This window comes from Poecile atricapillus, chromosome 3 (assembly GCF_030490865.1).
Source record: "Poecile atricapillus isolate bPoeAtr1 chromosome 3, bPoeAtr1.hap1, whole genome shotgun sequence".
NCBI classification, from domain to species: domain Eukaryota; kingdom Metazoa; phylum Chordata; class Aves; order Passeriformes; family Paridae; genus Poecile; species Poecile atricapillus.
This window is the reverse complement of record NC_081251.1, coordinates 24,934,762-24,952,006: the sequence shown is the minus strand read 5'-3', so window position 1 is coordinate 24,952,006 and position 17,245 is coordinate 24,934,762. Positions and strand designations below refer to the sequence as shown.

Below are 17,245 nucleotides of genomic sequence, written 5' to 3'. Positions count from 1 at the left end.
TATCCTTTAACAGAACAGAAAAAAAGGTGACGTTAAAAAAAAGCCCTTTCAATTCCTTTATTTGTTTTAAAATTACCTTCCTTTATAATTTCTGAGCTCTTTAGCCTGATTTTTCAGATATATCTCACATGTAAGTAAACATATGCTTGTCATAGTTCCTTTGGTCTTATTTTCCTCAGTATTTAGCAACCAGAGTTTCAAAAAGTGCATTTGATGCTTTTTTCATCAGACCTTCTAGGTGCATTTACCATGTTTAGATAAGACAGGAACTTTCTAAGGTGTCGTTGTGATTAAACACTGTAAGAATACAGTGACAAGACACTAGCTATTTTAAATCCACTTTTATAAAGAGCCTGTTCCTATAGTCTGTATTTCCCCTTTAAGCATATATTCATTCTGTCTGTAAGGCAACAGTACAGTTCTGAGATCTATGTGATCCAAGTCTGCTTTTAGCTGACTTTTACAGTAAAAAATTAGAATAAACCATTTTTTTCTTGTATCTTATTGTTTTGGCTACTGTTTATGGTGTAAAAGAAATAGGTTTCTATAACTATAGATTTAGGTTTAAAAGATTAAATGGTGAAAACAGTTTTTAATAATGCATGCTGCTTTGTAAAAGCTTGTAAAATGAAACTGATGAGAGTTAAATATCTTGGGTTTAGTCTGGTCATTGTAGTAAATTATTTGTAATACAGATGATGATCTGGAACCAATTGTGTCACAAGATATGTGAAAACAGAACAAATAAATGACCCATGCTAAAAATTTGGTAACACAATTATACTAACTCCCCTGAGCAGCCCTTCTGAATTACTGGAAGATTTCATGGGAACCAATTTGAAAATATACCAGGAAACTGAGGGTTAAAATGTAATAATTATATTATTGAATAGATATGTAATTTCTGCTTTGATATAGAGACTTATTTTCTAAACATCTGTAGTAATAGGAAACGGTCTGAACTGCCATCTATTCATGTTTTGTCATAGGATACAGCTGCCGTCACATTATTAACAACAGATCTTTTCAGCAATGCTATGCCTCTGAGTTTTAGTTGAAATTGGAAAGTGATTTTGACATTTTTTTATCTTTTATGCTGAAAAGTTTATAAAAGTGAATCTTCCTGATATATCCTGATGTTGAAAGATGAATTTTTTTATACACAGCCTTAATTATGTATTTTGTGTAGTTGTATCAGAAAGTTGTATTTTTCAGATTTTCCAGAGCTATAGATTTTACATGCTGAAACTCATTTCAGAAAGGCCTCTTAGGGGAAATACCTGCATTATACTTTACAACTACTTATTAGCTACAGCACATGCTGTACTGTGTCATAATGAGGATATGTCAAAGCATTATTAACTTGGACTCCAAGAAGTTAATGTCAGCAAGACAATTAGGGACAAAGGTAAAAATATTTGAATGCCTTGACTCTCTATTTTCTTTAACTTAGGGATGCAGACTTGTTCCTGTTAGACACAAGAAGAGCTCAAGCTTCTGATGTGGGCTGGTTTGTCTTTGACATTACTGTGACCAGCAACCACTGGGTGATTAATCCACAGAACAACCTGGGCTTGCAACTCTGCGTTGAAACTGGGGACGGTAAGATTGAAACTGTAGATCATAACGCCATGTGTGCTCTTGTCAAACCTTGCTGGGACTTTTTTCTGGATGGGTGTTTTGTAACTTGTCTGGGTGACAATTTGCTGAGAGTTTATAAGCAAATAACACAAACCTTATCCTGCTGTTGTTGTGGTGTGCAAATTTTCTACTATTTTCAATGTATTTCAATATATTTCAATATATTTCTATATTTCAATTCTTTAGAATATGTCAATTATAAAACTAACAAGTGAAATTGGGTTCAGGATAAGAGCTCCTACATACAAAATTGAGTTCCATTTTAATGTCTTACTACTGATGATTACATTTAGGAAACTCAGGCAGATTTGCAGAACTTCTTGGGCTGAAGCATGAAGAAAGTTATAAAATAAACCTCAGAGCCATTCAGAAGGTATAGCAGATGTTGAAGAAAGAGTAACAATAGGGTAACGTGGGAACTGGTTTTCTTTCATTTGAAAAAAAAGTTATGTTTTTTTATCTTGAAATGGATTAAAAATCTGAAATCTTGAAAATTTTGGTTAGCTAAAAGTTAGAAAAAAACCACTATCAAAACTGAAGTTTTGAGCTGTGAGGGTTATAGTACAAATTTACTGGGCTACTGCATTATTCATAGTTATGCTCTTCATTAAATTTGAAAATGCATCTCAATGCAAAACAATATTTTTAGAATAAATGTTCTTTACTTAGACTTCTTTAGAAACTAATAAAAAGAGACTTATATACTGTTTTTTCTGTGATGGTTCACTTAATCCATACCACTTTACAAGCAAACTCAGATTTAACTCTTTTTGTCAAAAAGCTTTTTATGTCAGAGGTCAAGGGATCTATGATGCCAGTTAATCTAAACCTTAGCTGACATAATGTTAATGAGTAGCAGAAGAAACCCTGGTGTAAGGATTAATATTTTTTCCTTCTTTGTTCTGGCTACATTTTCTCCTTGGTTTTGATCTAAATTCTCCCTCAGGCTCAGCTGGGCTGTGAACAAAGCGTCTCATACTTTTTCAGCAAGTGCCCTGGCTGCTGGATAGTTAAGCAAAAATCTGTCCTTTAGGCAGGATTTAAAAAGAGTCTGGCAGGCTTGCACCGAAGTTCATGGCCATTTCATCTAATGTTACCTGTACAGTCAGAGTACAGTCAGTGGACAAGGGGGGCACCAATGCAAAGTAGACTGCATTGTTGCTGCCTTCACACAGCCTTCAAAGGCACCACTCCTGAGCCTGGGCTGCACGGGGAGTAGATCTCTTAGGCAGCCTGGTTTAGTGAGGCCATTTTAAAGCTCTTACAATCCTGGGGAGGTGACACCTCCGTCAGGAATCCAAATTAGGTGGCCTGGCTTCTGGCCAGATTTCCTGCTCCAGAATAAACTCCATTGACCTTTTTGACCTTGACCTTTTTTTTTTATTATTTCTTTTTTTTTTTTTTTTTTTCAGGGGGTTTGAACACAGAAATTGTTGAAAATTAGATATCCATGAAAGGCATTCATTAAGAAACACTGCAACCAGCAATTTGTTGGTTCTAGCCTCAAAATTACATCAGTTTGGTAAACTACAGGAAAGTTTGTATGGATAAAAGGAAACCTTTAGGTTAATACACTGAAGAAATTGTAAAAGAATAGCTCATGTAAATATTTCCACTGTCCTACTCCCAAGATCAGAAATGTCTGATAGATAATTTTCTATTTTAAATTCCAAAGCCACAAACAACTTTACCTTTTGCACTTTTCCTATTTGACTTATGAAGGAATTTGCTTTTTCCCTCACTTTCTATTCCCTTTTTCAGTTTATTCATACAAGCAGTTCACTTCTAGGGGCTAAAGTTTTCAAAACTATCGTATAGACCTGTGCTACATCACTTCAGCTTAGCACAAGCAAAATCATCCTTTCATGCTCTTACAATTTTGCTCTTAAGGCTTTGATTATTTTTATTGGGTTGCTGTTACTTCTGGAAACTATTAGAAACACCAGCAGTTGAATGACACGTTTGTGTACAGATGGAACATGAATTTTTATACGACTCAGTATGTAGTGGACTCGGTTTGTAACCCAGAGAACCGCACCCACCTTTCCTCCAACCAGTTCTCTGTGAGAGCTCAGGGACTGCTTCAAATCAACCGAAAAACCTTCCCTTGGCTCGAGTGAACTTCAGGCCATGCAGATCTGAAGCACATTTCTTCATGCCTCCAGCTGTCAGCCGAGTTTACAGGAGGTATAGTACTTCTGTCCCCATAATTGGGGAGATATTTATGATAAGACCTGATCCATTAACCTTTCTATTGTAACAGATCATTAAACTAAATGGGATTCTGTTAAGAGGATCCCTGATCGAGTTATTCCAGTGCTACACTGGGGTCCTGGATAATCAAGTCTGTAAATACATACTAATTTTTAGATTTATTCATATAGCCAATATGGGGCACCAATAGTTGCTGAGATTCCAGGGTGCTACTATATTGTTATCACTATCATTAAAAGTAATCTTTCTTATACTTACCTGTCAGAGGCATTTTAGGCAATTACTTGTGTAGATATATTTCTTTGCAACCCTGAGGATCATGTACTACTACTACTACTACTACTACTAAAAATAATAATAATAATAATAATGTCTACATAAGGAATAAAAAAACTATTTAATATAACGGTGGGAAAAAAAAATCTTTGGAAAAATGTCTGGTTGTTGCAATTCATATTTTTCCCCCTTTGAAAATCTTGAAAAAAGTACAAAAAGCCACATGACATTGGAATGTGTTTTATTTTTTCTTTAGGACAGTATTTGGTATCATACATCTCATTTTAGCATGAAATGTAGACTTTTTCTCTTAATGGGACATTTTATTTTGAACAGTAAGAGTAAAGGTTTGCATGACACATATGGAAGCTGTCAACATATAATGCACTGTTTCCCTGAGGCTGTGGTAAATTAAGGATCAGGTTTTTTTGATTCTCTTTTTTAGTGTATCCTCAACATTCTGCAGCATCCCCTTTTGGCTGATTCCCTGCTTTTGACACCAAAACTCTCTGTTGTGATTCAAATGAGAGGTGATCTTTTTCATGCTGATGGATGCACGGGTGTTAGATGAATTGCAGCATAAAATCAATGGAGATGCACAAACAAACTGAAAAGCTCCATGCAGCCTTTCCCCATATATATACCATGTCTCCTAAGACTTAAAATTTGTTCTAGTGAATCAGCATCTTTGTCTTAACATTTAGCATTTTTATAAGTGGACATTAGCAGTGGTCTGAATATCGCTATTGCTGAAGGGGTATAAACAACTACAAGAGTAATCCTTTTTCTGTCATTTCTCAGGAGAACCTAGAGTTGTTTACAGAGAATGGGAGAGGGAGATAATGTGCAATGTGATTGGTGGTGATCTGCAGAATAAAATGGATTCTAAATACACAGCTCCCAATACAACATCCTGAATAGCCCCACAGTCATGTAGTTCTGTGCCTTTTATTAGGTTACAGCAGCTCTCACTTATTTTAAATCTACCAGCACACCAGAGGGGAGGAAACTGGTGTCAACTTTGAAAAAACAAAGATTAAGATTTCTGTTATCACGTAGTGCCATAGAAGGTTTATTTGGGCTTTCCTTCTTTTTGAGGTGGGCAGGCAGCAGGAACCCCCAGCTCCCTGACACTGACTCTTACTTCAAGTATTTTTTTTCCCTCAGAGCAAAAGCAAACTTGAAAAAGATAGATTCCTCAATCCAGGTGAAGCCTGTGGAAGGCCAGTTCTCCCTTCAGCATGAATTTGGGTACTATCTGATGTGTGTCCCCTGGAAGGGAATTTGTTTCTTAACTCTACATGCTGCATGAAGGATTGGTGAAGCTCTCCAGAGATGCTGGGGAAGAAACTGAAAAACACAGTCTCTCTTTTTTGGTCTCTCTTCCTTTTAGCCTAGATCTTCCAAGGTGCCTTTCTCCAACTAAGCCTTCAGAAAGGCAACTTTCTTGGTGTGGCATGGAGTGGCTGGTTTGCTTTCAAGCCATTACAACCTGTGGCAGCACTCTGGCCTCTTCATGGACTTGACTGTATATTTGATGTTGTTTTGGCCTCACCATTACCACACTAAATGTCATCAGTTTATCCCACAGCTGACCCCAGACAACCTTGGCACCTCACTTACATGACCATGGTAGCTATCAAGTGCTCTGGAGGATGCTGCTGGGGTGTTACCTTTAAACCTCTTGATGGATCTGGCATTTACAAGTCAAAGTATGAGGGGCAATTTCACCTTCATTACTATCCTTATAGTGGGGGAACTTAGGAAATATGTATTTATATTGATATATATATATAGACTTTGGCAGGCAATAGCTCTGACTAAATTCTGAGCCATCTGGAAGCCATATAGCCATGTTAGCACAGCACTGAACCTGAGCTAATACATCCTGCCCCTCAGCAGGTTTTATTAGCTTGGGCTCAGGCACTGCCTAAGTACAGCTACATTCATTTCTGGTTCAGAGCTGACTTTGGCCAAACTTGCACTAGTTTTAAATTAAACATGATCAGGAATACTGTGGTGTGCAACAAGCTGGAGGGATGAGTCTCTCAGTCTCCAAAACAGGGTGGTCCCGTGACAGCTGCCCCCATGAGAAAGGTGCAGTGCTGCAGTGCTGCTTTGAGGTTCTGTTGACTGTGGTGGAGCTGGCACAGGGTGTAAATGCACCAGGAGCACACTCCCACCCTGAGCAGAGCGGATGATCCAGTTCCAGCACTGTTTAATTTGCTCAGATAGGTGAAACCACTGTTTCCATCTGGGTCACAAACACGATCTGCATTGTGTTGTCATGTAGCAAGTGAACACACCCTTTGTTAGTAAGGACACACTCACTTTAAGCAGAAGGGCCAAGGAGGGGAGTGAAATGGGCTCCCTGCCCTTCTCCTACCACCACTGGTGCACACTGGTCCTGGCTGTACAGCTGTGCAAATCACCCCACACCCTGCTCCCCAGACAGATGAAGGATACGTCTGCTTCTCAACACCATTACTTTAGAGATAATGACATTTGTGTTCCATTCCATTCAGAAGGCTTTTATCCATTTTATTCTTTGGTGGATGACCAATTAATCTAATCTCTCCTTTTATTGTCTTCCTGAACACATTTTTTAATGGTGCAGAAAAGTCCCAGGACTCCCACAAGCCACTCACAGTTTAAGTGCATTAACTTGAAAGGATAAATCACATACTTACAGAGCATTTTTGTGTATAATTACATCTGATTTTTTGTGTAAGCATATATAGTACTGCCATAGTATACAGCATATCAGGGTTCCTTATGTGTTCCCAAGTGCTTTCTTCAAGAGCTTTATGAATACCAAAATTAGCACAAAAAGATACCCAAAATTCCTTCAAATGAACAGAGTAAAAACAACTAAATGTAAGATTTGACAAAGAATAGATTAATCTTGTCCTGCCTAAAGCTGTGAAACCTAGGAAAGGCAGAGCAGAACATCTAAGACCACCCATTTGTCAGAATTCCTTAAAGCCTCCAGGGAGAAGAAGAGTTAATAAAACACATAAAGCTTGTCTCAAAAGTATATTTTATGTTGTTATAGATAAATGTGTCCACCAAAGGAAAAGTCTGCACAACAGTTTATGTCGCTAATACAATAGAGACAATAAAAAATACTGTAGAGTTGGAGTGTGAGAATGTGTTATATAAGGACCATCACATCGCTGTTATTAGCTTTTCTCTTGTTCTTTTAAAAATAATTTTATGTAGCTAAGCTCTACCTCAATTTTTTTGTTTCAAATCCCATTGGTCTCAAGAGTACTGTTCAGCATGAGAAACCACAAAAGTTTCTTTCTAATTTTGAAAACTACTGTGTGAGCTTTCATAGTCAGAGCCTATGGGCTTTTCTTTTTCTCAAATATTAAATGTTATTGGACCCTGGATGCTCAGGATCTTTCTTTAAAAGGCTTTTCCCAAACCTCATTTCAAATTTCACTCCCCAAATGAAGGAAACCATAGGTGTGGCATTGGAATTCTAATTTTTTTTTCAGCAAACTGTGTTGAAATGAATTCCCAGAATCACTACATCTTTCATTCCTAAGTACATTTCTAAGTATAAATATGTAAAATTATTACCAAAATAACTACTGTGACCTAGCAGTAGTGGTTAATCTGTAAAACGTGTTTTGTGACTTCTTGAACACTTTTGAAAGTAAATAAGTTCTTGTTTTTCATAACAAAATGAGTGGTTTGGTGCAGGCTGATGACTCAGGACAAAATAATGGATTTTGGAATTACTCATTGTGCTGTGTTGCCAGTGTAAATCTGGCTAGGATGCATAATGACTGAAAGCTCTTGCAAAATAAGTGTCTGATCAATATTTTACTTAAAATATATATCTCTGAGGAGAAAAAGCCAAGGCACAGATCCTACTGTCATTGGCATACACACTGGCAGTCTCAGAAAAAGTCAGCTTTCTGAATGTTATGAAAAACAAGGGTATGTCTCCAGGTCAAGACTGCAAGACAGATTGTTATTGAAAGCTTGAAGGGCTCTTGCATTTCCATTTGGAGCAGCTGGGGGGGAAATGAACTTTTAAGATGGAACTTGATCAGTTCACAAGAAGAACTGTATGATGTGACTGCAGGTGACAGCACTGAAGCAGACATAGTGACACAGCAAATAGCTCTGCAGTTATCATCCCGAGTGCTATTCCTGTTCTGTGGGTGAAAAAACAAAAAGCACAAAATTGTCAGGATTGTTGAGACAGGACCTTTTCGTAAGCTGTACTTCACAGTTATTTTTGCAGCAGCGATTCCTTTATTATAAGGGGAGAGAATGTGAAAAGGCAAATAGTATTCATTCAGTTCAGTCAGTCAAACCCAAACTTCCATGCAAGCTATTATGCAAACAGCTAAGGGCACTTTACTATCAAATAGCATAAAAGCCAAAAAGAAGTTTAAATGCCAAGTCAAACAAATATGTCTTGCCAAAGTCTCTGAATCCTATGAATAAGGACTAAGGAGTTCAGCAAATTTGAAACATAATGCTTTAAATAAGTCTTAGTCTCCAAATATACCTGCCAGTATGCAGAAGAGATAATTAATCGTCTGAGCACTATGAGAAGTGCATGCCAGAATGTGAAGAACACAAAGGATCTGGACTATCATTGCACAGAGTAAATCCATCTATTTTGGGCTTTTTTTCTAGGTGCAGGGGCAGTTGCAGTGGCCAAGTTCAGTGGAGCAGGCATTAGCAGATTGCTGGTTGCTTGCACGTTCTTTTCTTCTGCAATCTGAAGAAATTCTTTGAAATCCTCAGAATTAAACATATGATGGAAGGACAAAACCAAACCCATTTTTCAGAATGCTTGACAACATTGTTCAGAGATGATCAAGAGAAGCAGAAAGACAAACCTTGCTGTTTTGGTTTTATGAGTTTCATCTGGCTGAAGCTCCAAGTGTAGTTAAGCAGGTCAGCCTGAGTCATTCAGTTGACTTTAGAAAGTATTGCTATAGTGCCACAGTATGGAACAACTACATGCCTTGGAGACCTGGATTTTCAATTGTCATTGAAGCCAAGAGTTTTCTCAATACTTACAATAAATGATAGATTAAAAACACTTACAAAAATGAAGCCCATGAATGCTTTTTGCTACAAGGGGGAATTCAGGATAGATTCATTTTATTTTTTTTAAGGTATTCTGAAATTGACACTACAAACAAAAATAAGGACTACCTAGCAAGACCATGGTGCACACAGTGGAGTTACTGCTGTGGCAGAAAGCTTGGTGCTTTTCAGAGGCAGAATGCTTTGAAATACCTCCTGTTTAAGAAGGGGCAATGCCTTTTAGACTGAAAGCAAATCCCACATGTACACAAATTTTTTTTATTTTTTTTCTTTCTTCTTCTTTTTTTTTTTTTTTAATAAAGGATAATAGAAGTTCTGTAAATGAAAACTTTCTTTTGAAAAGGAGCAAGCTAAAATGGAGACAACATATGTAGTTTGAATTTCCAAACCAAACAGAACAGAGATCCTCCTCAGAAGAAATATAGCGTCTCAAGGGCAGTGTATATTTTGATTGCTTCGTCTTCTGAAAGTTGCAGTTAAGCTAAGGTATATGATAAACTGAGAGAGAAAAGTTTAATGATATAGCCACAGGAGTCAATGAAAGTTTTCCTCTTCACTAGAAGAAGATCCAGTGTATATACCATGCATGAGTTGAACAAATGAGTCCTAAAATCTTATGCTGGCTGCTCAGAAGATCAAGCACATAAAGGAATATAGTCACATAAGCTGTTTCTCTGTGTAAAAAGGCTGTGGGTTACAGGATTAATTTTTTATAGTATATCTCTATACCCTGGATAACCAAGTAAGCCTTAACTTGTGGAATCTTAATAGCCATCTTATTGCTGAAGTCTAAAGGAAACCCAGAGGAAACTTAATAATATTAAAAGTTATTTTAAAGGGAGTTCACATTGGTTTGAAGGATATTTTTCTTCGCACACAATATCCACCATTGTAAATTCAGAGAACCTATATTTAAATTCAGAAAAGCTTCAGACACCTTTACAGTTCTCAATATATAAATCTAATAGTATTCTTAAAATGTCCACCAGTAAAGCATTAATATTTTACAGATAAAATTAAAATTCTCAAAGTCATTGGAACGAAAAATAAAGAAAAATAGTAAAAATATTCCCTCTAGAAAGGAAGGGAAATGTGGAACTTTGTGGTAAGAAGCTAGCTTGTCCATGTTGTTATGAATAGAGAATAGTGTGTACAGTTTTTCATATCTGACTTGCAACAGAAGATTGGAACATATAGAAATTAATGTTACTGAATTATTTAATAGTAACTCAAACACATGAAAAGAAGAATTAAAAAAACACAAGACTAAGAAGGCATTTAAAATGAAATCAGAAGCTTCAACAAATATATTTTTCCCTTGCAGTCAAAAAAGTAATTATCAAAATTGTTCAGAATATGTTGCCAATTACTCTGCTCCATAACTGCTAACTTTCTCAGTTCTTCTCTTGCCTTTGCTGGGCTCTCTGTCACTGGAAACATCTTAAACCAATTTAAAGTGCTACACCTGAATAAACATGTTGTAAAAGTGTTTATGTATTGAAGTGGGTCAGTTCAAGGTATGGTATTTGGCTGGAACTTCTAATTTCTCTTTTTACTGCAAAAAGGCTGCCAGAAGGAGGAAGTCTGAGCTGAATTAATACATTTGTTACAGTGGAAGTAGAATGGAAACTACTTTAACCACAAATCAAACTGCCTCTTTCATTTACGCCAGTGATAGAGTTTTTTTAAGAAATATAGACTCTGGCATGCAGCCACTGTAAGTTTGTGTTTGAAAAAGAAACCTATATGCTGATTTCTATAAGGTTTACTCCTATCCTTGTTTTCAAGTTCTTTTTCAGGGTGATTGTGTTAACAGCATTATACATTTGTGAGGCAGATGCTCCTTCGTTGCCCACGTAACAAATTTTCCAGTGGGTTTAGAAGAATCCTGAGGCGCCCCGATGCCGCCCGGCGCGCAGTGCCAGTGCCCATACCTTCCCGTTTAAAGGACCTCTGTGTCCCCACCCTGCACAGCTGCACAGCTTCACATGACACTGTCTCATTTTCTGACGGTTGAAGGGCTCTGCATAATACACGTACGCACAAAAGTGTTTATGCTGCCAAAATAAATTCTGTTAAGAGTGAGGGTTTATTTGCTAAAATGTCACTGATGCAGTTTCAGTGACTTGATTTGCTTTCCTTTCTTTCAGTGAGGTTTAGACCACATAATATAGTGAGGTTACCACACAGTCCTGACTGAACAAATATTTTAAAGAAATATGCACATCCCCTGGGAACAGAACCAGAGTCAATAATACACATATTTCAAACTCTCTTCTCTTGAACAACTGAATGGCTTCCTACCTTTAGTGGTGAATGAACATCAGTTTGAGTAACACTGGACAATATTTATTTTTAAAGCAGAATTATATTTATTTTCTACACTTCTATTTGCTACTGGTTTGCTTTGGGGGTATAAGCTTCCACATCCCACTGAAACTATGCAAAATTAGAAGACCGCATTACATTATATTTTCTATATAAAAAAGGCTTTATTGGGGTTTATTTATTTTTCAGTGCTATAGATGTATGCATGAGACTGAATTAAAACACTTCTGTAATGAATAAGATATATAGTACACAGAGACTGCAATTTTATGCAATAAGAAATTGTACCTGTAAAGCTGTTGGAACTTTTGTAAATTGTTGAGCTTTCTGTCTTTTAAATTCTGCTCAACAAAATGTGAATAGGATTCCTAATCCTGTAAATTCAGGATTGAAGCAAATTCCTTGCTATTCAGGATTCAGTCAGCAACTGACCTCCTGCTGTGGCTTTGGGAGGGACACAAGTTCACCTTTTAATTTACAATTTCCATTGCTTTTAGGTCGAAGTATCAATGTTAAATCTGCTGGCCTGGTTGGAAGACATGGGCCTCAGTCAAAGCAACCATTCATGGTTGCATTCTTCAAGGCAAGTGAAGTGCTTTTCCGCTCTGTCCGAGCAGCCAACAACAAAAGGAAAAATCAGAACCGCAACAAATCCAGTAGTCAACAGGAGTCCTCTAGGATGCCAAGTGTTGGGGGTAAGATGGAGCTATGATGTACTATTCTTTTCATAGGAGGTATGGGCACCTGCTCAAATGCAATGCAGTCACAACAGCTCAAAAAGGTGCTGCTCACTTGCTGAACTGACAGAAACCATGTTCCCACTCCTCTTTTGTTATGTTGGCCCTGGGTGTGATCTACCTCCTGTGAGTCAGATCAGTTAAATGTATTGTGGGCCACAGGAGGGTGAAATGAACAACTAGTTTAAGAAAGGCTGTGTCTGAGCTTGAACCTAGGCCTACTCATGATGATGTCTTTGCTATGCATAAGTAAAAAATAGAGGTAAAGAAAATGGTTGCACCCCTACTACTTGTCTAGGAAGCCGAGATGTAACATAAAAATCTCAGTACTGGAAATGAGGAAGCTTAACCAGTCTGAAAAATCATAAACTGTTTAGAAGTTCAGACCAGCTGACAAGTAATGATGTGAATATAAAATGTATTCCTCTATGGAATGAATTTGGTCCTTACCTGAAAGGTACTGACAATAATGCACATGACAATGTCCTTAATCTCTTTAGAGCCTGGAGAAATTTTGTTCCATTTTTTCCTGAAACAATCCTTTCAGCTGAAGGCAAAGTCACTTTCTATATATTCTCACTTTTGAACAAACATTTCTCCTTTTTGGGAAAAGGGTATGAAAGTGTTTCTTTCTAGAAGCATGACAGATTTAATAACAACATATCAAAACCTTAATGTAAGTGCTGTTCTTAAATCCCCTGGATATTTACAAGGAAGCAAATCAGTATTTTGTGGAAGGAATTTAGCCTTGTGGTGGGGCTCACCTATTTGAGGAGAAGTGTTATTACTAATATGCATTACTTATATCTGTTTCAGAATCTTGACAGAGGCAGACTAGAGACTACTCTAATGCAATACATTTGCATTAATACAAAGCCTTTACCAGACCTTTTGCAGAAGCATAATTTTACGATAACAACAAAAAAATACTGCTGAATTTCTAAAGAAATCAAAGAAATTGTTTAAATATTTTTTCATAGTCCCTGGAAAGTCTGCTAATTTTGAGAATCACATTACTTTGAGTGAAGAGTGTGTGCCTAAGTACATGGTACACACAAGATAGCTAAATATAAATATCACACTTTCACACTGAATCCTACATGTCTAGTGCATGAAAAAATGAGAATTGAACAGATTTCTTAAGCCTCATTGATTATAGCAGGAAAGCCAAACACAAGCTCCTTGCTGGTTTAACCTGGGAGAAAACAAAACCTTATCACCTGCTGGCAAGTTACATTGACATAAGAATTACCTCAGGGACAGCTGTCAGTAAGCTCAGTTGAAAGCTGTCTTTAAGCCTTATCTGTGCATCCAGTTGTGCTTCAGACCTCTGGTAAAACAAGACAAATCAGAATATCTCTAGTGAAATGTGCATTATGAAACAAATTATCTCCTAATCTCTTTAAGGTCTACATAAGCATAGAGTACATCACTACATATGTTGATCCATAGCAGATCTCTTTCAAAAGAGGTTGCAGTTCAAGAAAATCATACTGTTAAAACAAGACCAGGTTAAGAAGCAATTGCACATGCAATTGCATTAAAATCAGAGGCACTGACCATTGCCTGGAGAAGGAGGCAGCAGGATACAGGCAGGCTGGAAAAGATGGCAAAGTTGAAGGTATGTGAGTGACCACAGCTTCACATAGCAGCATCCTCCGTGGCAAAACTGCTTGGAGGTGTAGCTCCTGCACCATGGCAATCCACATCCCTTGCTCCTGCCCTGCAATTTACCTCATCAATGCCCATGTCCCAAATAAACAAACATCTTTCATTTGGGTGTCATTAATGATCGTTCACTGGATTTTCCCACCATGGGTGATACAGAACACTTTTAATAACTACTGCAACAACAGTCATGAAATACTGTGGATGACCACGCTGAAGGCTACAAAGGCAATGCACGGATTCTATCCAGATGTCACCAGCGTGTGAAAAAGACACAGAGAACAGAACATATTCTTATTTCTCTGATCTCTGAGTCTTTTCAGAATATAGTCCCTCCATGTAGAGAGCCTGCTATCAGAGAGAAGCTATGCTCTTTTCTTCTCTTTTCCAGCACCAGGATCTCGGGGATATACTGCATCCCTTTAGGTTTGTGAAAAAGGCTGATTGTCCAAGTTCTCTACAGCTTCAGTAATGAGCAAAACTTCAAAAGTATAATTCACATATTCATATTTAAACACAAAAGTTTTTGGGAAAACAACCAAAGATTTTTTCCCATCAACTTTCTCATGGAAGAATGCCAATAGACTATATTCAATTCTCATTCACTCCTTGATACAAGCACCTGACACAGTGACGGGCTAAGATAGTTGTGTGATTTAGCTCTTCTGTTTCTAAGCTTCTTCCATGATCTTGTATCTACAGCATCTAAGCCAGACACTGACAGTGAAAAATGCTACTTACATAGCCGGAGGTAATGTAGCCAGACTCAGATAGGTATGCTGACATTCATGTATGACAGACTTTTGATATTTCTCTCTCTGTACGTGTCTCACTTTTAACACAATCATGTCTTCACTTCCTTCTTCCTCTTTTTTCATTTTCTCCTTCTTTTTTCCCCTTTTCTTTTTTCTTTCTCTTTTTTCCCTCCCGTTTCCGTTTGCTCTTGCCTATTGTCATCTTTCTTTTGCCTCTTGCTTTTTGTATTTTGCCTTCTTCTTTTTCCCTTCTTATTTTTTAAGTCCTTGGATTTCAGCGATTAGCTTTACTGTGTTCTCAGCATGTCAAAAGGAAAGTTCCACTGGACAGCTCAGCTCTTCCAAAGGACAAGAAATTTTTTTTAATTATTCATGAAGTTTCACAAGATCATAGAATGGTTTAGGTTGTAGGAGACTTGGTCAAGTGGAAACTGAGGGGAGTCCCTGCCCCTGGCAGGGGAATTCGAAGTAGATGATCTTTAAGGTCACTTCCAATTTTCTGTGATTCTGTCATATAGACTATCACAATATGAAGAAAATAAAATCTTATGTGTCAATTATTATAACACCTGTGAAATTGTTGACAGAGTTGGGGTCATCATCCCTGTGTTGCTAAGAAATTCAAGAGAAGATGATGTCAATGAAAGAGACAGACAGAATAAAGCTTAGCATTCAGGCTCTACCTGCCTGCTATGCACAGAGGATTAAACCCTTCTTTATTTACCCAGTTTTATTTTTGTCAAACTGTAGATAGAAAAAAAAATAATTAAAGCCCCAAACCAAACCAAAACCAGGCAAGTTGTTTACAAAGTATGTCACATAACTCTCTCCTAAAAAAATATCTGGCTTAATTTTAATTTTTTTAGCATTGTCTAAAAAGAATTACAATATAATTGTAATATAATTGAAATTGGGCACTAGAAAATATCTACATTTAAATACTGAATGGTGACTTACACCAGGAAACTAAAAAACAAAGCTGCAAAATTTTTGTTCTTATGGAGATAAAACCAGAAAACAATACTTAAGGCTATGTTTTCTGTATGCTATTGGTTGATGTTACGCTAACTGAGTCAAAATAAAGTATATTGTAATAGTATGTATAAATACATTTTTATGTCTTTATTTCCCCTGGAAAAAAAAAAAAAACCTCATGAAATTTCTTATATATATATCTTTTATTAACCTACTTCCACAGCTCTTTCTGCTGGGTAGGGGTTTAGATTCCCACTGCAGTCCCTGAATAGCTGAGGAACAATGTTTTCTCAATCACAATAGCCTATGGTTTTGATTCTTGACAGAATAAGCATATCGGCCTTGAAGCTATAGTGTGTGAAATTGAAACATTAGCACCAGATCTTATTTTAAATGTCACATTTAATACTTACATAAAACATTATATTACATACAACATTTGTCTTACATGAAAGATAGAATTCAAGGAAGGAATTCAGACTTTCCTGAGTCTCACTTTCTTTGTAGGTGAATGGGTTAGGTGGCTTACAGTCTGTACACGCTGGCCATTTTATCAGGTGTTCTAGTGTGACCACACATCATTTGAACCTATATTGAAATGAGTCAGAATATCACAACAATGATGATATCTGTGCAATGACTTACATATGTATTATTCAGATTTTTGCCTTTAACTGTTCGTGGCCCTAAAACTTCTGCACATGTTCTTGAATATGAAAATGTCACCGCAGAGAACGCTGGCAACAACACTATCTCCATCTATTGTTTTCTTACCTGCTTGGGTGCTATTAAAAACCATATAAGGACTTTCCTGACTTTTTCATGTGCATCTTTTCCACATTTCTCAGTCAGTTTTTTGCAAAGTGACTAGTATTCTATGAATTTTAAATTCCCTCTAATACCTGAGACAGAAAAGCTCCATATTCGCCACCTATTAACACTGACATCAGTGAAAATGAATGTATAGATCCTTGTGAAGAGTGATCAGTGAACCGTTTTTTTAAAATCCCTTTACTTTCAACTACCTTTACTGTACTTCTAGAGTGTGTGCAAAACCCATTAGATTATTATAGACAAGTCAGCACAAGCACAATTCAAGCACCCAGGGATTTTGGTTGTATTAAAGGCATATAGATTTTTTAAAAAATTGTGATGTCTTAGGGCATCCTGCCTGGCTTCCAGTTACTACTCCAAGAAACCAGAGATATCTCATGAGATGTGGGTGTATATTTTGACCCTGCATGCCCTGGGACAACTAAGAGTATCTGAGATGGCTACACATAACCAGCTATATGTGGAGATCCATTAATGACTGTCTTTGAAGGGTTAGGAACACACCATAGAAAAGAACACAGTGTTTGCCTTTAAAAACCATGAGGATCTGAGGCATCATAGAAAGCCTAGGGTAACATCCCTGATGCTTATTCAGTATTGGAAATGGACATACCATGACTTGTGGACAGCTTTTGACACAGTATGGGAGTCATATTGGACCCATGTGTATTCAATAGAAAGAAGGTACACAGATTGTTTAAAAAATAAAGAATAAGCCTATTCAAAGAGCATGTT

General features: G+C 37.1%; 1 protein-coding gene across 2 annotated transcripts in view; it reads left to right on the top strand.

Annotated features, from left to right (window-relative positions):
* The window catches only part of BMP5 (bone morphogenetic protein 5), a 55,552-nt gene that overhangs the window by 29,395 nt on the left and 8,912 nt on the right, over nucleotides 1–17,245 (top strand). For both annotated transcript variants that reach the window (XM_058836882.1, XM_058836883.1), the window contains 2 exons: nucleotides 1,454–1,602; nucleotides 12,039–12,236. In XM_058836882.1, the coding sequence (XP_058692865.1) occupies nucleotides 1,454–1,602; nucleotides 12,039–12,236 (347 nt within the window). The remainder of the gene's footprint in view (nucleotides 1–1,453; nucleotides 1,603–12,038; nucleotides 12,237–17,245) is intronic.